This window comes from Propithecus coquereli, unplaced genomic scaffold (assembly GCF_000956105.1).
Source record: "Propithecus coquereli isolate 6110/MARCELLA unplaced genomic scaffold, Pcoq_1.0 Scaffold40, whole genome shotgun sequence".
Lineage (NCBI taxonomy): Eukaryota > Metazoa > Chordata > Mammalia > Primates > Indriidae > Propithecus > Propithecus coquereli.
Window position 1 is genome coordinate 4,790,327 of NW_012149730.1, and position 24,063 is coordinate 4,814,389.

Sequence of the window (24,063 nt, forward strand, 5' to 3'; positions counted from 1 at the left end):
TTTCGGGATGATTCAAGTGCATTACATTTATTGTGCAGTCAAACCTCTCTGCTAATGATAATCTGTATTTGCAGCTGCTCCCAGCACTAGCATCACAACCTCAGCTCTGCCTCAGGTCATCAGGCATTAGATTCTCATAAGAAGTGCGCAACCTAGATCCCTCGCATGCGCAGTTTACAGTAGGGTTCATGCTCCTATGAGAATCTAATGCCGCCACTGATCTGACAGGAAGGCAGAGCTTATGCGGTGATGCCAGCGATGGGGAGTGGCCATAAATACAGATGAAACTTTGCTTGTTCGCCTCCCACTCACCTCCTGCTGTGCAGCCTGGTTCTTAACAGGCCACAAACGGTACCAGTCAGCCGCCTGGGGGTTAGAAACCGCAGAGCTATGGGACAGTTTAGTAGGCTTGGAGGAGGAACCATTCTCTAAAATCATCCCAAGCCACAGAGTTCAGTAAAAGTACTTGAGCAGAATAAGTGAATTTGATTTATCTTAATTGCCAGAGTACACTTTCCATAGGAAATTGTTAGACCACATGTAGGTCTGGCAGACACAATGGATTCTTCAATTTTTCAGTAAAGTGAGGAGAGAAATGGGCTCATTGGAAGAGAAGAGTGGTAATTAAAGGGCTTTTATTATGTGCAGACTGTGTATCCATCTACATTGCCCAACCAGTTCATGAGGAAGAACCCAGACCATCAAAGGATTATCAAAATGTGTGCCAAAACTAATTCATCTGAAAACAAATTGCAGAATGCAGACAGAGATTCAAAGAAAAGTGGTTTACTAGGACAATTCTACTTGTTAGGGAACTGACCTAGGTTTTAGTTTTATTTTCAGTTCCAGTTCTCTCACTGACTCCATGTATAGCTCTGGCTGTCATAGGATTATATCATTTTAGAGTTGAAAGAAATTTAGAGATTGATAATTCATGCTTCCTGTCCCTATAAGCTGTGGCATAAGACTTATTGTTTAAGACATACTTTATGCGTTCCTCTATTCACAGAACTAAAGATGATTATGGTGGTCTTTGCAAGGTGTTTTGCTACAGATAGGAAAGGCTGTTCTTAATATTTTTCCTTTAGTTCAGTAAGAGCCACACATTGCCTAAAGAGATAGAGGATTGGTGTTCTTGAGTAATTGTAGGGCAGGAGAGGTTTCATAGATAAGAAATAAATGGAGATTATGTTTATGAAATGGGCTTTAGGTGGGTACTGATTACGCTAGATACCAACATCACCACATTTTCTTTTTATTTTAGGAGTAGGGCATGAGAGAGAAATCCTCTAAAGAAAGAGATGAAGTTTGTGTTAACAGATCTCTGTTGCTTCACTTGACAAAGACAGTTAGGGCTCTCCACAAACAGGAGCCTTCGCTGGGCATATATATGACTCTTCCCTGTCCATATATATGACCACAGTCCCACTGCAGCTGCAGGCAGCTACTGGCCAGGTTAGGGAGGGCCGCCCCGTGCCACCTTTGAAGCTGCACCCAGGTGCCTCACAGCAACCCTGTGGCTCTCTATAGACAGGAACATATGACCCAGGTGTGGAGTCAGACTCTCCCATAAGCAAAATACCTTCTGGATGGTCCATTACTGTGGGCGATTTTTTGAGCTTCTGCAGAATAGATAAAAACCGGGCTAAGTCATAAAAACAGGCAAGAGAAATTTGGCATACATCATGAAAGGGAAGCATAGTCTGCTGTCATTTTATTTCTAGAATAGTGTGTGACCATTTAGAATTTCTAACCAAAACTACTTCATGGATCTCTAATCTCTGCCTTGTTTTTCCTGGGTTAAATGTTCTAACACCAAACTCTACTCCACCTGTGTCGGTGTGTAAAGATTTCCCAATAATTATCATCTGATTTCAGATACCATGATTTTTATTCAGGACAAGTGATGGAAAATGCTACTAAAATAAATGATTTACATGTATCTCCTAGTATTGGAACACAGCTACAGTAATTCTTTCAGAAGCTATTATATTATCTATCTTCTAGTTATTCAAATATGGAATTCTGAACTTCATGGGGTAATTTTAACAGCTATAATTCAAACTTTGCCTATTTTAGAAATTCAATTTTAAAATGTACCCTGATTCAAAATGTCCCCCAAGCATTGAAATATAACTAGGGTTATTCTTTATAGAGCTATTATATTATCTATCTTCTAGTTATTCAAATATGGAATTCTGAACTTCATGGGGTAATTTTAACAGCTATAATTCAAACTTTGCCTATTTTAGAAATTCAATTTTACCATGTACCCTGATTCAAAATGTCCCCCAAGCATTGAAATATAACTAGGGTTATTCTTTATAGCTAATAAAAGCCACTTGGTGGCTGCCTCCTGTATATGTTTCCTCTTTATTTTTACAGTGCATCTTTTATTAGCATTCATCTTGAATCGTGGTTGGGGTAGAAGAGATACAATGGAAGTACAATGCCTTGACAACTTAAGATAGTATGAAAAAAGCTTGCATCAAAAAATCCAACAAACCTAAATTGGGGGACTTGTAACTTTATTATTCTGTAGCTTTGCTGTCAGTAGTAACTTTGAGGACTACTTGTATTATATTTCAGTTAAATCATGCACACGGATGTGATTAGAAAGAACAATACTGTGGTTGCTTTTCCTTTTCTTGCCAACATACCCCTTCCATCTTATTCTTTACCATCAAGTTCTAGTCTCAAGTATTCCATGAAGCTTCCTCTCCTTCTAACTCACAGAACTTGGGTGTAAGTCCTATGCTGAGTATGCTCTTTTGTGCTCTACAGTTACTTCATGGATGTTATTTTTGTTTTCCCAGATACTTCCAGGCTTCAGAAATATCAAATTAATTGAAATAATTTACTTCACCTTATTCTTCCTTAACTCATTATTTTGTCTAATGGGAGTTTCAACACATTATTTTAATATTTCAGCTCAAAACATTTTTTTCCCATTAAATAAACACATTAATTTCTAACATACCTCTAAGAGAGATGTGGGATACATTCACAGGCTCACTGAGGACTAGGATCTACTGAACTACTTGACCAGCACAAGGTTTCACATACTGAAGACTAAACAGTTTTCACCAGACACCTTTACGTCCAGGTATATTATTATTTTTTTCCCAAATGGAAATATGTTCTTTACTTCAAACTACTGATTGACAACTTTTAAATCATGAGCCATTAGTGACCTACCCGTATAATTCTGGCTAAATCATATATATGAAAATTAATGATTTTGATACCCTAATGGATTTCATTAGATCATACCAAACTCTAAAAATAACATAAGTAAGCCACACATAGACAAACTGAATGGCCTCAAACTAGTGCCAGTGGTAAAACCTGGCATGCGATCCTGATTTCAGGGGTCCCTAAACTTGATGTAATATTGCTTTTCCCCAAAGACAAATCTAGACAGGCCTCCTTTAGGCTTTGCTAGTCATGTGGTAAGGATAGGTTTTAGGGGTCCTTCAGTGGGAGGCCCACTGATGGAGGACAGGAGAGAAAAGCAAGACACACACAATGAGGATGGGATAAAGACGGTCATGCTGTCTTCCTGCCTGAGGAAAACTCCAGAAATAGTCAGGATAAGTCCTAAAATGATTATAACTAGAAGCTACATATAAACCCTATGACCTGTGATTACCGAATGAAATACAGCTCAGTCCAATGGTCCTTTTCTCTTCCCCACCTAACTTTACCAATTAGGTCAGATGCCCAATGGCACTCTTGCCAAGACATTAACAAAAATTAAATGAAAGTCAGAATGAAAACTGTAATGAAAATTAGAGCAAGTCACTCCCTACTGACCACCCTTCAGGGTCTACCCATCTCCTGATCTGGCTTACAAGGTCCTTTTCAACCTGGCTTCCACCTTTCTTTGCTGTTTCTCCCTCCAGTCACTTGTCACCACTTGTACTGAGGAAAGTAGTCTAATGTTCGTGGCACACAACCATGCCACCTGAAACATGCTATTCTTTCTGACACTCCCTCCCCCTACCTCAACCACCTGGATAACTCCTTCCTGCCCATCCTCAGCTCAGGTGTCATCTTCACCAGGAAGATTTTCCTCATTTCCCCAAACTTGGAGTGTCACACACTCTGGGCTCTGATGTCACCTTAGGCATACTTCTGTCAGAGCTCTGGTCACTTTGTGTAGAGTACCTGGTTATTAACTGCTCCCCCTCTGCCTCAAGCTCATGAACAAACATTTATTCATGTTTATAGCCACACCACCAAGTACACCACTGAGTACATTGTTGCCACTAGATAAATTTTAGCTGAATGAAAATGCAAACCTTTTACAAAGAAATTGGGTTTAAAATGTCACTGGCATAACTGGGTTCTACATTCAGATCTGAGGACAGACCAATTCAGAAAAGGAACACAACGAACATTTAGAAATTGGATGCCTTTCAATGAATGTATTTATACTACACAGGTCACTTTTTATTAAATAGAATTATTTATTAAATGAAATAAAAAGCAGGAAACAGAAGAGAAAAACTAAGTTTTATAAGCACCAATCCCCCTATTAAAAAGTCTGAATTAAATGACCTTTTCTCTTTTGCCTTTTCCTTAAAATATTTTATGGTAAAAATAGGCTTTATCTCCCTCTCAATCTTGCTAAGGAAACAGAACAAAGATCATCAAATGGGCTTTTACTGAAATACGTGCTTATTTTTGATACTTTGAATATTTTAAGAAAATTAGGAATTGTAAAATTTTCCATGTTATATCCCAAAATAGAGAACTTTAAAGAAAAAAAAAAAACACTTGTGGAAGAAGTGTTATTTCTGCAGTATAGGACTAAAGTTTATATATAGCAAATCATCTATAATGAATTAGATGCTTCCTTTTCCATAAAAAGATTAGAAAAGTCTCACTACTGTCAGAGCCAAAATAGGCTCTTTGGAGTGTCACTATCAATACCCAATTCCATTCCATCAATTGACGACAATGTGAAACTTACAAGAAAAAAGCATTCTCTTTTTGGAACTTTCCTACTACCTTTCTAGAAATATCTAAGGCCCTCATTTTTGTATCAATAATATAAAGAACTGATAAAATATTGTGTATTTTAGATTTAGAAAAGAATCATAAAACTATACAGCAATATGAACCTTATATCAGTGTGTAATAAGGGATACATAGAAAAGTTGTTTATTATAGAGTAATGTTAAAAATATGTAGCTCTATGGTCAAACTCCTTTCTCATTTGTAATAAAGGGTTCCAAAAGCAAAGAACTGCATGTCTTGGACTTGTAGTTATTTTAAGTATTAACTATTAAAAACTTTCACCGACATTTTGTCATGTGACTTTCATGTCCTTGTCCTCTGCTTTCCAGCATGACAGCCAAATTTTCTGGTGCTTCAAATCTAGTTGACATCATGTACACTCTAGTTGTCTCTGGTCTACGGACTTTTCCTTCTCTAAATTTTGGTATTTAACATAAACATTTGGTATCAATGGCCCTCTATTTTTTTATGTTGCTATACTGTTAACTTATAAAACCATCTTGTCAGCTCTTTTGTCCCTATCAATAATATGCATATTTGCTAAACATGACTCCATAGGTATCTACTGTCACATACAGAAAGCCAAAGAGTGAGATGCAGGCTAGACCCCCCTTCGAGACAGAGAAGATGATACAATTTCATTTCTTTGTTGTGGTTATGTCTTTTGCACTCTCAGAGTGTACCAGGAATAGCACTGGTGGCTTACCTTGTGTTTGGTTTCAGATTTTCTACCGTGGAGAAGGTTTGATTTGTAATTTGAATGGACTTGTTCTTCCCACTGAATGACCCATTTTCTTTGGATATAACTTCATATTCTGAAAAGCGAAAAAAGCCAATAGATACTTGTCTTTCTCTCTCTGATTTAATTGCTCTTGAAGCAAATAGCATAATAAAACCACTCTCATAAAAGTGAGCGATTGAGGTTGAAGTTCTTGAGGCATATTGATCTTATACATTAGCAATTTCCACATAGGCATGGTCAGCAGATTATGAAGGTCCCAGAAGCATTTTGGGATTTGCTCATTGACAATTTCTGCTTTCCTTTTACCAGAGAGGAGGAAGGCCTAGTAACTGCTAAAGACCGATGACACTCCTGTGGTTGCTCTGGGTGCATGACCTTCGAATTTTTTAGGTAAGTCAGGTAGCCTGCCACTGTGGGAAAGCCCAGTCTGGGGAAAGCACTGTATGAGGAGTGGTGCTTGAGAAGGAGCCATGTTTTCTACTTTACAAGCTTTACAATGTAGTTGGGGAAAAGGCCACTGAACACGTGGTACTGCTACAAAAAACTTGAGTTCCAAATCATAGCAGCAAATAACAGTTAACCACATAATAAACACTACTTAACTATGGTTCATTATTTTAAACTACAAAATTAGTTGGGTTTTGTACCTACTGCTTATGTGAGTTATGCTCCCTTGATCATTTTCTTTGTATTAAAAAAAAAAGTCATGTCCTTAAAGTCTGCATAGAGGTCTGTTTGAATTTCACTCAAAAGCATGTTTTATGAACTTACAGGGCTCATCAAAAGGGAAAGACATTCAGAAGAAGAGAATACAATTTACACATTTGTTAATTGGTTTTCCCTGCTCTCAGTTGGGATTTAGCTTAATGCATGTGACAAGATGATATAGAGGACTAAAAAACAAACAAAAAGCAAAACAAGCAACAACAAAGTCCCACTCAAAATCAGCTCCATTAATACGAAGAAACACACAAATTCTGGGCATCAGATAAGGTAGAAATGCTGCAAAAGAGCTGGCAAGTTATGCTGGGGATTTCTGACATTACCACTGAGACCAAAGATAAAAGGCTAAATATCTGCAATAAAACCCAAAGTGGAATAACTCAGGCAGACCTAAAAATCACCAATTTATAGTTAGGAAGGTTTTTTTTTTTTTTTTTTTGAAACAACAGGATCTCACTGTGTAGCCTGGGCTAGAGTGCAGTGGCGTCATTATAGCTCACTGCACCTTCAAACTCCTGGGCTCAAATGATCCTCCTGCCTCAGCCTCCTGAGTATCTGGGACTACAGACACATGCCACCATGCCCAGCTTATTTTTCTATTTTTTGTAGAGTTGGGGTCTCATTATATTCCTCAGGCTTATCTTAAACTTCTGGCCTCAGTCTTCCTGCCTTAGCCTCCCAAAGTGCTAGGATTATAGGCATGACCCACGGCACCTGGCCTAGGGAGGATTCTTAATAATATATTTTAAAAATCCAAAAAGAAGATGACTTTTTTCTGGGTAATTTTATATGGTTATCTTTCCAAAAATTCAAAATTAAACTGGAAGACAGTGGCCATGATATCTGGATACCCAGTGCAACTATTAAAGTACTAATCACTGATACTTTGTACCTTCATTCAGGCTTTTCTGATCCCAACCCATCTCTCAATTGGCTGTGTATTCTAACAGAGTGGAAAGGGAGGGAGGCACAGTGGGAGGACCCTAAATTCAAATCTATCTGTTTTGTATCTTTTCCTCTGCTGTAAAGGGATGTTTGTTAAAAAAAAAAAAAAAAGTGGAAATAATTAAAATGTAAGTAAAATTGATTTTTTAAAAAATGGAAACTGCATGGTATAACAGAAAGAGATAAAACAAGTCACTTGCTTTGAACTTGGTCTCAATGCTTCCCATTTGTAAAATGCCAATAATAAATCTTCATAGTGTTTTGCTTGTGGGGGTTAAATTAGGAACATATGGGAAGTTCCTAATAATATCTTCCATGTATTTTGCTCAACAGGTGGTACCTATTATTACTGTTGCTTTTATAATTCTTTATCGTCCCTGAGTTGTACTCTGAAAATAGCATCACAAAAATTTTAAGATTCCAATCGGAAAGATTCAAGTGCTGCTTAGTCACCAAAAAAACAGTTTATATGACACTCTAATTGGTTATGCACTAAAGGAGCCACCTTCAAAAACCATCTTTGGCTTGGTGCATTCCTCATCGACTGTATGATATCCTACTGATACTAAGCCAGCCTTTCAGTACTTAAAAATTCTATTGTACATTTTCATTTTCATTTGACTCAAGTTTTAATAGTTAATTTAATAATATTTTTTTCCTGGAGGGTAAGAGTTTTCAAAATGAACCTAGAAGCTTCCTTCATAATTAAAAAGACATTTAGAATTTCTCTCTGAATTCTTGCTTTTGAAAATATGTTTGTCTTATGATTTGTGAATATATCTTTCATTTTTGATGCTTTAAGGGGCTAATAATGCCTTTTCGTAAATTCACCAACATTATAAAAATTGCTTCTATTATTGCTACTACTGACAAACATTAATTTAACAATTTCTAATTTGTGCTGCATATTCAAATACTTCATTTAATTTTATCCTCAGGATAAATTGATAACAATGGGAGTTATTATTATTAAAGATAAAGAAACTAAGGCTCAACAAGGCCAATTATATATCCAAGTTGCACATCTAGAACAAAGCAGGCCTAGGATTTAAATCTATGCCAGGAGGCTCTTGGAATATCACACTGCAATGACTTATAACTAACTTTAAGTTGTCCAAGGACCCAGGCTATGGCCAATTTTCAGGTGCATCTATTTCAACTTCAGTGTAGGAGGGACATGTAAAAGCAGCTGAATTTGGAGGTATGACTGAATATGGGCCTATCAACTCAAAGAAAGATTATTCACACCAACTAACTCAGGGGAACTGAAGAATACGATTCACTCTTTTTGTTATTTCTCAATACCTTCTTGCAAAATCAGTTCCAGTGATATAAGGATTAATCCCTGTATGATCTGAGCTGCTGGTTTATAAACAATGACATTTGAAATCAAGTGGTATGTAATGAAACACTAAAATGAAATAGAAAAAAAAAATTGAAACAGAGTCTTAGGGCAAATCCTCCAATGTTTAAATATGGACTAGAGCAATGGTTAAATATGAACTTATTTCTACTTAGGAAACATTATAGCTAAAGAAATATGATCCTTATCCATAAAAATTGTTATTATAAGTCTCCTATATCTTGTAAAAGATTCTAAACAAACCATTAACATTTAGTAACATTACAAAAGCAATTGGTTAAAGTATACTCTTATCCATGATTCTTGAAATTAAAAATTTATAAAATCAAAAAGGAAAATCCTTCATCTTTGAAAAGTTAAATCAAATATTATTGACATATCCAACTGGATATGTATTAGATGAACCAATTCTAACTTGATGTCCCACATTTAAGGCAAATGAAATTTTAAAGATCATTTGATTTTATGAAAACTAAGCCTCAAACTATCATAGGAACTCCTTATTAACATAGTATGTGGATGGAGAGTTTTGGACGTTTTAATACATGTAGATAATCGATACTGGGAGATTGATTTTTAGATATTGAGATGGTAGTCCCAAGTAAAAAGTAGGACTAGGCAAATGTCCAGGAACCAAGGGGAAGTGGGCTGCTTCTTTCTCAAAACAAAGACTAGGTTGGGTGCAGTGACACATGCCTGTAATCCCAATGACTTGGAAGGCCAAGGCAGGAGGATTGCTAGAGTCCAAGAGTTTGACGCTGTAGTAGGCTATGATCGTACCATTGTACTACAGCCTTGGTGACAGAGGGAGATACTGTAACTAAAATAAAAAAACAAAACAAAACAAAGGCTAGCTTTGCATGAAAAAAGGAAATTCATAAGAAAAAAAATGGTAAAGAAAGCAAGCTAAGCAAACAAAGACTGCTTATACTGGAAGTTGCCCAGATCAAATGGTTCCATCTGAGGAGAAATAGCAGCTGTTTTTTTACACAGAAAACATTTTTGGCAGATCCTGAATCCCACCACTGCCTACCTGGCCCTGTGTGCTGCTTCTCTCTACTCCTGACAGCCTTTTAGTCAGCCCCTCTATTCCCTGTCTACCTGTACCAGGTACATGGCAAGGATCTGAGTGTCAGGAACTTCCCATGTACTCACATTGACCATTTGCTGTATCTTCTAGCTGATTTAGGTTAGTCTTTCCCCCACCCCTCTTGTGTGACCATCCTGTTCTCTATGGAGAACCAAATTGTTATAACTAATTCAAAGAGCGACTCAGGGTTTCTTATTTTTCATGGTCATTTTTAGAGTAATTGGGTAGATGGTGGCAGAATCAAATTTTTTTTTTTTTTTGTGAGACAGAGTCTTTCTCTGTTGCCCGGGCTAGAGTGCCATGGCATCAGCCTAGCTCACAGCAACCTCAAACTCCTGGGTTCAAGCCATCCTCCTGCCTCAGCCTCCTGAGTAGCTGGGACTACAGGCATGTACCACCATGCCCGGCTAATTTATATATATATATTTAGTTGTCCAGATCATTTATTTCTATTTTTTAGTAGAGACGGGGTCTCACTCTTGCCCAGGCTGGTCTCGAACTCCTGACCTTGAGCCATCCACCCACCTCGGCCTCCCAGAGTGCTAGGATTACAGGCGTGAGCCACCGCGCCCGGCCAGAATCAAAATTTTTTGAGATGACCAGAAACAGAATTTTTGTTTCTATTTCTCCTAAAACAGTTGAAATAACTTTAACCTGCTTGAAAGTTCTAGGTCAATTTGGAAATTGGGCTGCTAAAAGGAAAACTAGTTCAAATATCATCAGCAATGGCAATTCCTCATGTATTTTCTGTAATTTTTCTTGGTAATGAAAAGTCTAGCTACGTCTTCATATTGTGAAAAAGAATTCTGAGAGAAGACAGAAGAAATGCAGCTTAAAGAGATATGCTAAATTAAGTGGGAGCCCATAACAAGGACAAAGATGTTTTTTCCTCACATTGTGACACTTTCAATAGTAACGTGCCATAACAACAGCAGAACTCTGCTAGGACTTGCTCCTCCTCAGATATGCTTCACGTATCACAGTTGACCCAGGGTACCCTATTCCCAATGCATCATGTTATCAATGCTTCCCACAGTATTAATGGTCCTGGTGCCATGATCTTACCAGTGACAGTGTCATTTAGTGGCTTTTCCCAGTCCAAGATGACAAACGAGGGGCACCCTTCCACGGTCACCACAGTGAGGTTGGTAGGTGGGTTCTGTGGTGGGCTGGTGGCATTCCCATCTGTGGCCTCCTCTTTGGGGAACCGCTTGACAGAGTCAGTAATGGAGCAGGGACTGTTGTCAGGCTTTTGGATGTATCGCACATGAGGACCTACAAGAGACAGGACTCTGACGTTTAAGGATTTTGTGAAGAAGATGGAAGTGAATTCATAAATTTAATTATTTGCTTAAAGACATCTGGTCTCATATAAGCAGGTAGTTGAAAGCAGTGTTGTGGATGGTTCAAACCTGGAAAATCCAAAATCTTGCCTCTGAGATACATGACACAGATAATGTTGACTTACTTACTAAACAGGTTTAGCTTATGCTAATATCCAAAAGTAATTTGGTCCCTCTTTAAATCTCATAATTTACAGGGCAGTGAGTCTTACCTCACTGGTGGGGAATATTTAGTCCTTTGCTAAACACAATTCTGGTCCCACCTAATAAACCTTAAAAGCCAGACTCAAAAGCATCAAGTGGTTTCAAGTAATTTTACTGCACACCACAGAACTCAACAATATTTTAAAAATGAAAAAAATATATTTTGGATCTGAGATCCAAAAAGCTCAGAGACATCTAAGCACAACAAACATGAAGAAAATGATATCAATCATAATCAAGTTTCTCGAAACCAGCGATAAAGAGAAAATCCTTAAAAAAGACAGAGAAAAAAGACATCTATAGACCAACAAAAATAAGGATTGTGGCAGACTTCTCACTGGAAAGAACGCAAGTAAGAGGCAGCGGATGAACATCTTCAAATATTGAAAGAAAAAGCATCATTTAGAATTCAGTGAGTAGTGAGAGTATCTTTTTAAAAAAAAAACAAAAGCAAAATACTCTTTTTAGAGTATACAAAACCCATAAGAATTCATTACCAGCAGATCCTCACTACAACAAATATCAAAAGAATTCTTTCAGATAGAAGGAAAATGAGGACCAGATGGAAATACAGGTCCACGCAAAGGGATGAAAAGTGCTGGAAAGGTAATTACATAAGTAAATGTACACAATATTTTCCTTATTATTTCTAAGTAATAATTTACTGTTTAAAATCAAAATACTTTAGTATAATGTATATAACATGTAAAAGTAAAATGTACAATAACAATAGCCCAGAGACTGAGAGAAAAGCAGCTATGCTAGTGTAAGTTTCTTATATACTGTATGTGAAGTTATATATTATCACTGGAAGGTAAATTGTGATAAGTTAAAGATATGTACCATAACCCCCAAAGCAGCCATTCACATAATAAAGGGTTATAGCTAATAAGACAACAATAAAGGTACAATGGAATCATAAAGTACTCAACCCAAAAAAAGGCTGGAAAAGGAGAAAAGAGGAAAAAAAGAATAGTGTTGCTCTATAGAGTTGTCTCCTATAGAGACATATAAGATTTCAGTAGTTTTTCAGGGCTTTGCTCTGAAGGAATATGTGAACATGTTAGTTCACATATCAAAAGCTGCCTCACCTCAGGAGGGCATCTCACCAGTCAGCAGTGCTTTCCATGGCAACACTGTGTCTCAGACCTGTGTCGTCTTGCGTCTGCTTCTATACTACAAAGTTTGGCATGGGGCCACAGGGTGAGAACCGATCAAAGAGTGCCCACCCTACAGACACCTGCAGCTAAAAGCAATTAGCCTAAGGGACAATTCCTGTGTCACTCCTGACTACCTGTCTCCATCAACAAAAAACTAGATAAAGAAATATAGAGCCACTATATTTCTGTTTAACCTTTCTGCTAAGTGATAATTTTATCTTAGGACTTAGAAGTTTGTCTTAGAAAGATTTTTCTCATGTAGATGAAGTTAATTAAGGGATCTCTAGAAGCCTTTCGTGAGACTTTTAACCTAAAATGAACCACCTTTTATTATGTAAATCTGTTACCCCTGGCAACTGATCACTGTACCAATAAATACTGATACCGGACTTCACTCGTGGACTCACAGCTCACGGGAATGCTGGAGGTCTCCTGACTCCCTCAACTTTATAAAACTATACTTTATAAAAGCTGTACTTTCGCCTCTGTGTATTCTTTTATTTCTATATTCTATTATTTTCTCTTTCTAATATTTCCTTATCCCTTGTGATGACCCCTGCCAAAGGGACCCGATTTTTGCTGGGAGCATAGCTAACTCGCCACAGAACAGATGGGACAAATAGAAAACAAATAGCAAGATGAAGATTTAAACCTGACAGTATCAATAACCATATTAAATGTAAGGTTCTATGAACCCAAAATAAAATGAAGAAATTGTTAGATTGGATAAAAAAGTATCACCCAACTATATGATGCCAATAACAAAAACACTTTAGATAGGTTAAGTAGGTTAAAAATAAAAGGATGAAAAAAATGATAACACTAATCAAAAAAAAGCTTGACTGGATATAGAAATACCAACAAATTAGATTTCAGAGCAAAGAATATTACCAGAAACAGAAAAGGTCATTTTGTAATGATAAAGTATCAATTAGGAATTTACTACAATACTAAGTAATTTAGTTCTGTACCAGAATACAGACCTTTAAAATACACAAAGCAAAAACTGATAGAACTTCAAGTAGAAATAAATCCACAATTACAGTCAGAGATTTCAATACTCTTTTCTCATTAATTGATAGATCAAGTAGACAGAATATCAGTAAGGAGGCAGAACTCCACAATACAGATAAGCAACTTGACCTAATTGACATTTATAGAGCACTTGTTATGGATTGATTTGTGTCCCTCTAAAATCCATGTTTTGAGGCCCTAACGTCCAGTGTGACCGTATTTGGAGACAGGGATTTAAAGAGGTTATTGAGGTTAAATGAGGTCATAGGGTAGATCCCTAACCCAACCTGACTGTGTCCTTAAAAGAAAAGGAAGACAACAGAGATGTGCATGCACAGAGAAAAGGGCATAGATGACACAGTGAGAAGGTGGCAGGCCATCTGCAAGCCAAGGAGAGAGGCCGCAGGAAAAGCCAAACCTGCTGATCTCAGACTTCTTGCTTCCAGAACTGTGAGAAAATAAATTTCTATCATTTAAGCCACCAAGTCCATGATATTTTGTCATGGCAGCCCTAGCAAGTTAATTCAACACTCCATTTAAGAGTAAGAGAATATACATGTTCTTTTCAAGTACACACAGAACATGTACCAAGATAGACCATGTTATAGACCATAAAAAAGTCTCAGCAAATTTAAAAGGATTCAAGTAATACAGAGTATCAGCCCAGAACAGAGGTAAATTAAAAATCAATAAGAGATTGATCTCTGAGAAATCTTTAAATATTTAGAAATTAAATATTTATTTATTTATAAATAATACACTTCTCAGTAATCAATGGGTCAAAGCAGAAATTAAAAGGGAAATTGAAAAGTATGTTAAATAAAAATGAAGACACAACATATCAAAAAATTTAGATGCTGATTAAGTAACATCTAGGGGGAAATCTGGAGCACTAAATGTCATATTAAAAGACAAGAAAGACCTTTGTCTCCATAGTGCTATCAGTAAGCCTGCTGTGTTAACCAAAAGTTTGGTGGTTTGAGCCCACCCAGGGGTTGAGAGCTTTGATGCCAAAGTTTGTTTTAAAAAAAGAGAAGTCTCAAATCAAAGAGCTCATTTTCTACCTTAAGAAACTAGAATTACAAAAGAAAATTAAACCTAAATTAAGCAGAAGAAAGGAATTCAGAGCCAAATAAAAATAAATGAAATAGAAAACAGAAAACATAGCAAGAGAAAAATCAGTGAAAAAAAAGTTGAGCTTTTCAGATCCAAGGAGAACTGATAAACTTACAGACTGATTAGGCAACAGAGAAAAAAAGATACACATTAGTAATATCAGGGATGAGAGAGGTGACATCAGTACAGATTCTACAGGTATTAATAAAGGAATATTATGAACAAACAGATGCCAATAAATTTGACAACTTAGATGAGATAGACTATACCTTGAAAGACACAAACTACCAAACCTCATTAAGGAGGAAAAAATATTAATATTCTGAATAGCCCTATATCTATAAAAGAAAGTGAATTTATATGTAAAAACCTTCCCACAAAGAGAATGTGAGGTTCAGAGGGCTTCACTAGTAAATACTACTAAATATTTATGGAAGAAGCAATAGCAATTCTAAACAAACTCTTCCAGAAAATTGAAGAGGAGAGTTTGGCATCATTCTGATATTCAAACTTGAGCTACAGATCAATATCCTTCATGAATACATTGCTACAAAAAATTTTGGCAAATTAAATCCAACATTATATGAAATGAGAATACATTATGACCAAGTGGAGTTTGTCCCTGGAATGCAAGGTTAGTTTAAAATTTAAAAAATCAAGTACTTCATCATATTAACAAACTAACAAAGAAAAACCATATAATCATCTCAATAAAAGCAGATAAATCAAGCATAATCTAGCATCAATTTCTGATAAAAATTATCACCAAACTAGGAATAGAATGGAACATTCTTATCCCAATAAATGAATCTATGAAAAATGTACAATACTGTACTTAACAGTGAAAGACTGAATTCTTTATCCATAAGATCAGAAAGAAAAAGATGTTTTTTCTTATAATTTCTATACAATATTTTACTAGAGGCTCCAGCCAGCACAATAAGGCAAGAAAAAATAAGGCACCCAGGTCAGAAAGGAAGAAGTAAAACTAGTCTCAGATGACATAATTGTGTAGAAAATCCAACGTGTCTACAAAAAAGCTACTAGAATTAATGAGTTTTGTAAGGTTCCAGGATACAAGATCACTATACAAGATTTTTTCCCTACATATTAGCAATGAACAATTGGAAATTGAAATAAAAATACTACTTCTATATTTTCTGTATACTGAAAACTATAAACCGTTGGTGAGGGAAATTCTAAAAACCTAAATATTAATAAATGGTGAGATATATCATGTTCATAGGTGGGAAGACAATACTTTTTAGCTGTGAATTATTCCCAATTGACCTATAGATTCAATACAAGTCATTAAAATCTCAGCAAGCTATTTTTTAGATAGTGACAAGATGATTCTAAAATTTATATGGAAATAGAAAGGACTCAGAATCACCAAAACAACTTTGAAAACTAAGAACAACATTGGAAGACTAACACAACCTGATTGCGAGATACCACAGGAATCCAGAAAGTGTGGTGTTGATGTAAAGGTACATAAAAGATCAACAGAACAGCCCAGAGAGCCCCAAAATATATCTACCTATATATGAACAATTGATTTTTGACAAAGGTACAAACACAATTCAGTGGAGAAAGGATAGTTTTTTTCAACAAATGATGCTGGAACAGTTGAATATCCATAAGCAAGAAAACATGTGCTTATGCCTTGTATGACATACAAAATTTTGCACAATATGAATCACAGACTTAAATGTAAAAGTATAAAACTTCTAGAAGGAAACTATAGGAGAAAACTTTTGTGACCTCTGATTAGTGAATGATTTCTTAGATGTGGCACCAAAAATACAGACATTAAAGTAAGAAATATTATGAATAATTTTATGCAAATAAACTTGACAACTTAGATAAAATGGACTAATACTTTGAAAGCTCACTCAGGAAGACAAAATATGCAGAATAGCCCTGTACCAGTTAAAGAAAGTGAGTTCTATGAAAAATATTGATATACTGGGGTCCATTAAAATTAAAAAGACACACACTGAGAGAAAATATTTGTAAAGTATGTATCTAAAAAAGGTCTTATACCAAGAAAACAAAGATTCTCAAAATTCAACATTAACAAGCAACCCCATTTTAAAAAATGGGCAAAAATTTGGACATCCTAAAAAGATATATAGTTGGCAAATAAGCACATGAAAAGATATTCAACATCCAAGAAAACAAAGATTCTCAAAATTCAACATTAACAAGCAACCCCATTTCAAAAAATGGGCAAAAATTTGGACATGCTAAAAAGATATATAGTTGGCAAATAAGCACATGAAAAGATATTCAACATCCTTCGTCATCAGAGACATGCAAATTAAAATCACAATCGTATACCACTAAAAATCTATTAAAATGGCTAAAATTAAACAGACTGACCATACTAAACAGTGAGCATGTGGAGGAACTAGAACCCTCAACACTGCTGACAGAAAAATAAAAGAGTATATCCATTTTGGAAAACAGTTTGATAGTCTCTTAAAATGTTAAATATACGCTTATATAGCCATTCTCCTCCTATTTGTCCAAAAGGAATGAAAGCATATAGCTACACAAAGACTTTTATATGAATAGTCACAGAAGCTTTATTGGTAATGTAAAAAAATTAGAAATACCTAAATGTCATGAGCAGGTTTAATAAAGAAACAAATTATTATTTATATCCATATAATAGAATACCAGTCAGCAATAAAAAGGAATGGACTATTGGTACATATAGCAACATGGACAGATCTCCAAATGATTATGTTGGTAAAAGAAGCTAGACCAAAAAGAGAATTCATACTGTCTGTTTTCAACTTATGTAAAATTCCATAAAGTGCATACAAATTTATAGTATAGCAGATATGCATTACCTAGGAACTGGGGGTTAGAAGAGAAAAGTAGAGGGAGAGATTGCAAAGGTACATGATGAAACTTTTGGAAGTAATGCATGTGTTCATTATCTTGATTGTGATGATGATCTCATGAGTGTACACATGTGTTAAAAATGTATCAAATGTTACATTTAAGAAAAAATATTAGAAAAGGAAATACTGGGTTCTGTATATTCTGTCTCTCCTACTATTGTAGATTATTGTTCAAAAATATTCTTTATGTCTATGGGAGGAGTATACTTCCCCAATTCTTGATTTGAACTTGGCTATGTGACTTTTTTTGGCTAGTGCACATTGGCAGATAATGACACAGAGAGTAGCTTGAAATGTGGTTGTGCATTCGGATGCACTCTTTCTTGATTTTGTATTGTCATGAGAATGGCTTCATGGCTTCTCCTGGGTCATTGTTGGTCCTTTATCTTGGGCATCAGAATGAACACATGAAGGGTGGACCAGAGCCCAACCCACAAGAGGCCCAGCTGTATCTGCTGCTAGAAGCAGAACCATCTAATCAAGCATGTCCTAGATCAGCTGACCCTCAGTTGACTTGCAGACACATGAAAAATAAATCCTTATCATAGTAGGCTACTAAGATTTTGTGGTTGTTTGTTTTACAGCAATGGCTGACACACCCACAAAAATAGCCTTGTCAAAATTGAGATTTGGAGCCATCATACATACCTTTGAATCTGGGCTTCCCAAGAGGATCAGTTTCTCTTGTTGGACTTGAGCTAAAGTCAGTTATATTATCTGAGAATGGAAGATAATAAACAATTTTGGCAAGATAAAAAAAAAAGCATCATAATACAATGAAAAAGTAGTAAAGACTAAAGATATTCAATATTCCCCCTGGTAAACTGCTGAAAGCTTTGATTTCCTTTATTATTATTATTTGTATTCATATATAATAAAAGGCCTTTAATTGTGTCTTGCTGCAAGGTATTCTGGAATATAATAAATAATGAATTCAACATTATAACCAAGTAGTTAATACTCATTAACAAATTAAAATATGCGTAGTTAATGTAATTTAGTAGTAAGCACTGGGTAGTCTAGATCTGTTTAGGATCCAAACTTAGGCACTTTCTTCTATGTCTGCTAAGACAAAGAGTGTACTCTATAAGGAAGCATTGAAAGAAAGTATAATTTTAAAATTAAAGAGACCCATATTAATCAAAAAATTGAGTAAAACAGAAGCCCAGAACTGAAGCTCTCCCCTCCCATTTGAAATCTTTTAGTACCTTGTAGCTAAGTATCCAGTGAGAACTGACTGCCATACTAACCCAGTTCTTCTCCAGAGGCAGGGACTGTTGGTTGCTTTATCTCTGTCTCTGTCCTCTCCCAGGGCGCTCCAGTAGGTCTGAGTGTTGCCCTCAGGGGTGGGGAAGTGATTGGGTCTGATGAAATGATTCCTGTAATGTAGAGCCAAAGTAGTCAGGCTTTATAGGAACACTGCCAAGTCTCCCATTTATTTATTCAATGAGTGTTTATTAAGCACTTACCATGTGGCTTGGCACCATAGGCCAGGCTTGGAGAGAAAACAAGATGCAGTCCTTGATGGAGATAGATGTGTGAGCCAAGTATAGCGAAGCCTTATGGTTATTGGGAAAGAACTAGGTGAGGTCACAGAGCGGGCAAGAAGAGGGAGTGGTTCTGCATATGAGGAAGGATGGAGGGTTATTGGGTTGGGTGTGTGGGAGTGCCTTCATGGAGAGTGTGCCAATAAAGAGGAGAAGTGACTGGTAGGTAGGGATGACAGGTGGAACAAGAACCATGCCAGGGAAGCATGAAACAGCTAGGTGTGTTTAATTTGAAGGGGTGAGGGTGGAGAGGGCCCAGAAATGCAGTCAGGGCTGAGAGTGGGGGCAGGTTAGATCACGAAACAACTTGTATTTTGTGGATTTGGATGTTATTTTTAGGTAATAAGGACGGACTGATTTTCAATAGGGAAGTAACATGATAAGATGACAGGATGGATGGTTAGGGCACAGCCTGGTGAGAGAGAGACGTCAGGGGTCCAGGGTACCGTGTAAGCAAGGGAAGGGGAGGTGAACTCCGGCAGAAGCAGTGGGACTGGGTGGACGGGATGGACACGGTATGGCCAGGAGACTCACTGGCCGGTATGGGAGCTGGCCAGAGAAGGAGGAAAAAGATCCCTAGCGCAATGTCTGTGATTCTGGCCTGGTGGCCCGTATGGTGCTATCTGACTTGTTGCATTAACAGTGACTCCTCTACTCTAGAAACACTTGTAAGTCTCGAAAACTGGATCCATCCCAAGGTCCAGGCAAGTCTGGGTATTATGAGTAGAGAGGACGCTAGATTGGATTTCATATTCCTCCTGGAAGAAAGAGTCATTCTCGGGCAACAGAAGTCAAGGGAGACAAGACTGACCGAGGATTGTGGCCCAGCATGGCACTGCGGCTGAGTCAGTCAGAAGGGCCTCAAGTCCAGCCCCAGGGGGCTCATGCTCCTGGTCTTACTGGGAATAGGCCACCAAAAGACGGGTGGCATATTGCACTGTGTGGCCCCAACAAGCTCTTCAGAGCTGCCAGGGGAAGCAGGAAATGCCGGCAGGGCATTTTTACTCTGGCAGGGACAGTGGAACTGGGAAGGCTTGGTAGATCCGGAGATAGGGGACAAGAGGCAGATGTGTTCATAGGCACATGTGAGAGCCTCTCGGAGGACTCCCAGATGTGTAGTTGGAATTCAGGATATGCTTTCTGTGATGTGAATCAGGCCAGATTTCTACAGTTGCCCTTGTTTGCTGTTTGCCTCTTCAATGAGAGAGTTCCTCTGAGTTAGCAGTGGGGGCTAGGGGATGGGAGGTGTGGAGCTGGGACCAGACCTCATCTCAGAAGTGGAATGTGTTTATGGTTTTTCTTCAGGCTGACCAGGCTGTACCAAAGCTACACTAACTGACCAAGGCCCTCAAACTGTAGTTGAAGACACACAGGCTTACAGGGGAGCTCTGTGGGAGTGGCCCCCCAAGTTTTCCATGGGCACACTCAGACATCAGTCTGTGACACACCCAGTCTGACCCAAAGGCCACTGGAGCTCAAATAACAGCTGCCCCAGGTTACAATAGATGGGGAGGAGGCCAAGTCCCTGGGCCTTGACTCACAAAGGCACCAGAAGCATGGGTGTGGGGCTCCAGCCCATGGGGAAAACCATCTAGATAGAATTCACTGTGCGTAAGAGACATCATAAAAGCTCCATCACAATATCCTCCTTTCATCCTGTGAAGAGTGGCAGCCACCCCTTTCATGTAAATCCTCATCAGTTTTATCATTCACAGCTGTCTTTAACACTTTTATGCATATCTTGATTCCACCTGCAAAATATGTAGGAAGTGGAGATTTGGGGAGAGGGAGGAAAGATGGGGAACAGGCTGCAGTTTGCTGGCAGGTCCTGGGGGAAGAGCCCTTAATAGAAATGAGGCCAAGCTTTCCTCTTACCTGGGTCAGTTTTCACTGACTCTTACATTCATCCATTTATTCACTCAGTTATTACCTATCGAATATCTTCTATGTGCTAAGCACTGGATTTGGTTCTGGGAAGTCAGAGAAAATATATCAAGGACTCTGTCATCGCAGAGCTCAGTCTGGTAGGGGAAGACAAGTATGCAAACAAACAGGTCTAAAACAATTTGCTCTTTGCTCTAACAGAGGTGTATGTCAAGGACACGTAGAACAGAGAAGCAATGCTAAGACTACCTTGGTGAGTCAGGGAAGGTTTCTTTAAGAAAAGGATGAAGTATGTGTATCCCAGGCCTGGGAGGAGTCATTCCCTGCTGGGGAGCAACATATGGGAGGCCTGCAGGTGAGAGGTGGCTTGCCTCCTAAACACATCCCTGCCTGGTTGCACAGGGTAGGTCTGCTCAGTGACATATTTTATTCCCAAATTGTCCCCTGAGTACTGTAATACTGGGGCTGGCAGGAAGGATGTTGGACAGGGTAGCTTTCAGTGAGATGTATAGGATTTCATTTCAGGAGACAGAATGATGAGTTGATGACAGGGCATCACATTTTCCATTGCCCCTGGGGCTTGGCAGTTACAGCATCCTGTCCAAATAAGCCACTTGTTGATGGGCCTGTGTCAGCTTCAATCTAGGGTCCAAGAACACAGACTTCTAAGAAGCAAACTGGTCTAGATGCAGAGGGATGATTTCTTTCACTCTGCCATTCAAAAGTCAGGTTATGAGTCCTCAAAGCTGTCATTTACAGTATTTGGTCTCCAGGCCAACACAAGCACGCGTTACACACTCCAGTGGCTTGTCCTCTGCCTGAGCTAGCATGCCAAGAAGGGCTTGCGGTTGGCTCGTAAAACTGAAATCATGGAGAGAGAAGGAAGGTATATGATGAACGTACCTGCACTTCCTGGCTTCCCGGTGACGTTATTTGGTGGTAACGGTTTCCTTCGTGGGGGTGTAGGTCTGGGTGGCAGGGGTGGGCGGCGAGTGCCTGGGGTTGTGGACAAGAGATTATATTACAGATAAAGCCACCATAAGAATTCACTACACAAAAATCACAGGTTTTTTTAATAAAAAATGTTTGATAAGTAGCAGTTGGATGACAGCAAATCTGCAGAAAAGTGCATATGAGTAATATATTGATATTCCCGTAGACTAATGTTGGTAATGTACCCAGAGATAACAAAGCACATTAATATATGGAAAACGTATCTTCTAATTATAGATGAAAACACAGTTGATACAGGTGACCCTTTGTATCCTGCGGGTTCCTGATCCATTGATTCAGCCAATGGTGGATGAAAAATATTCAGAAAAAAACTCCATAAAAGTAACAATATACCAATAAAAATAACAAAAAAATACAGTATAACAACTATTCACACAGCATTTACATTGTGTTAGGTATTATGGGTAATCTAGAGATGATTTAAAGCATACGGGAGGATGGGCATAGGTTATGTAAGCATATTGAGCATCCTCAGATGTTGGTATCTGAGCGGAGTCCCGGAACCAATCTCCTCCGGACACCAGGGGACATCTGCATAGTGGTATGTCTGCCTTTTGAAAGGCTGTATAGATATGCAGAATTTAACGACTTTTGTTTTTCACATAGATTTAATGGTTTCTAAACTTTATTATCCCCAGTTGTCTTTGATTTTGAGATTTCAATTTCTTATACCTGTTAAAGAAAATAAAATTTTAGGATCCTCTAAATTTATTATGCCAAGGAAGAAGTTAAGCCCTGGAAACTGAGTCACATAGCATGTTTGCAATTCTGCTTTGTAGATTATAGATTAACTCTCTTTCTCATTGTTCTTGTTCTATAAATGACTAGGAGAGACTAGAAACCAGACTTCTCCCCTTCTAATCACTGATCTTTGTTATGGATTAACTGCCTTATTTATTGTCCTGTGCCTAACTCAGATCAGATGGTGCCCATGACAGTTACATCTTCTGTGGAATGTTAAATATATATTTCCCAAAAGAAAAAGACTACCTTGACTAATGAAAAGACTACCTTGACTAATGAAATTTCAACATCATAGATGTTGAAATTCCATTAAACTTCCTCAAGCTTTGTATGAGTGATTCCAAACTTCTACATTTTGGAACTCTGACTTATGTTCTTTGGAATCTGTGCTTCCTGGGCAGTTCATCCTCAAACTTTGACAAAAAAGGATTCTGATTCTTTTGATTATTTTAGGTTGACACACCATTTTAGCTTACATTGTTAAAGCTTATAATTTCTCCTTCTGTGGATATTCCACCCCATCTCCAGCTCTGTTATGTAATTACAATTAAACAAACACCTTCAGAACTTCTCCAGTGATTACATAGAAGTAACTCTGATGGCAGAAACAACAAGCTTTTGTCTGTGCAGAGCAGGGTCACTATGAGCGGTTGTGGTTGTTTATTGCACCAGGCCAGGGCAGTAAGAGTGGAAGCCGCTCTGCTCACTCACCCATGAGCTCCAGCTCCAGCCCTGAGAAAGGACATGTTTTTCTAACTGGTCTGCTTAAAGGGTGGGATCGAGAGGCACCTTTTTATAATTTGCACAACGGTATCCATTTTGCACAAAGGTTGGCAAGGCTAAAGATACTTGGAGCAGTCCACTTTAACCCAAATTTTTGTCTTGTGTTATAGCTTAAAAATTTATCTCTTTTTTTGCATAACATATGTTGGTTTTAAAATCTTCAAATAAAATTATCAATCCAGGAAAATGCCCTGTAGCATAAAGTACTGCCTGTAATACTAGGAAGAGAAAAAGAGAGAAGAGAAAGAGTGTGCGTGTTCAGGGGAGTGGTAACATTTGGGACATTAAGATACCAGAGTAGGTCTCACAGTATTCTTTTAAAAAAAGCAGAGAGAGCTTAGGCCAGGTGCGGTGGCTCACGCCTGTAATCCTAGCACTCCGGGAGGCCAAGGCAGGAGGATTGCTTGAGCTCAGGAGTTTGAGACCAGTCTGAGCAAGAGTGAGACCTCAT

At 37.8% G+C, this 24,063-nt stretch overlaps 1 protein-coding gene across 1 annotated transcript in view; it reads right to left on the bottom strand.

Annotated features, from left to right (window-relative positions):
• The window catches only part of ABI3BP (ABI family, member 3 (NESH) binding protein), a 230,812-nt gene that overhangs the window by 11,200 nt on the left and 195,549 nt on the right, over positions 1–24,063 (bottom strand). The window contains exons 26-30 of the mRNA XM_012652849.1: positions 21,975–22,067; positions 18,891–19,019; positions 18,289–18,357; positions 10,954–11,163; positions 5,732–5,840 (exon numbers count right to left, since the gene is read on the bottom strand). Of these exons, the coding sequence (XP_012508303.1) occupies positions 5,732–5,840; positions 10,954–11,163; positions 18,289–18,357; positions 18,891–19,019; positions 21,975–22,067 (610 nt within the window). The remainder of the gene's footprint in view (positions 1–5,731; positions 5,841–10,953; positions 11,164–18,288; positions 18,358–18,890; positions 19,020–21,974; positions 22,068–24,063) is intronic.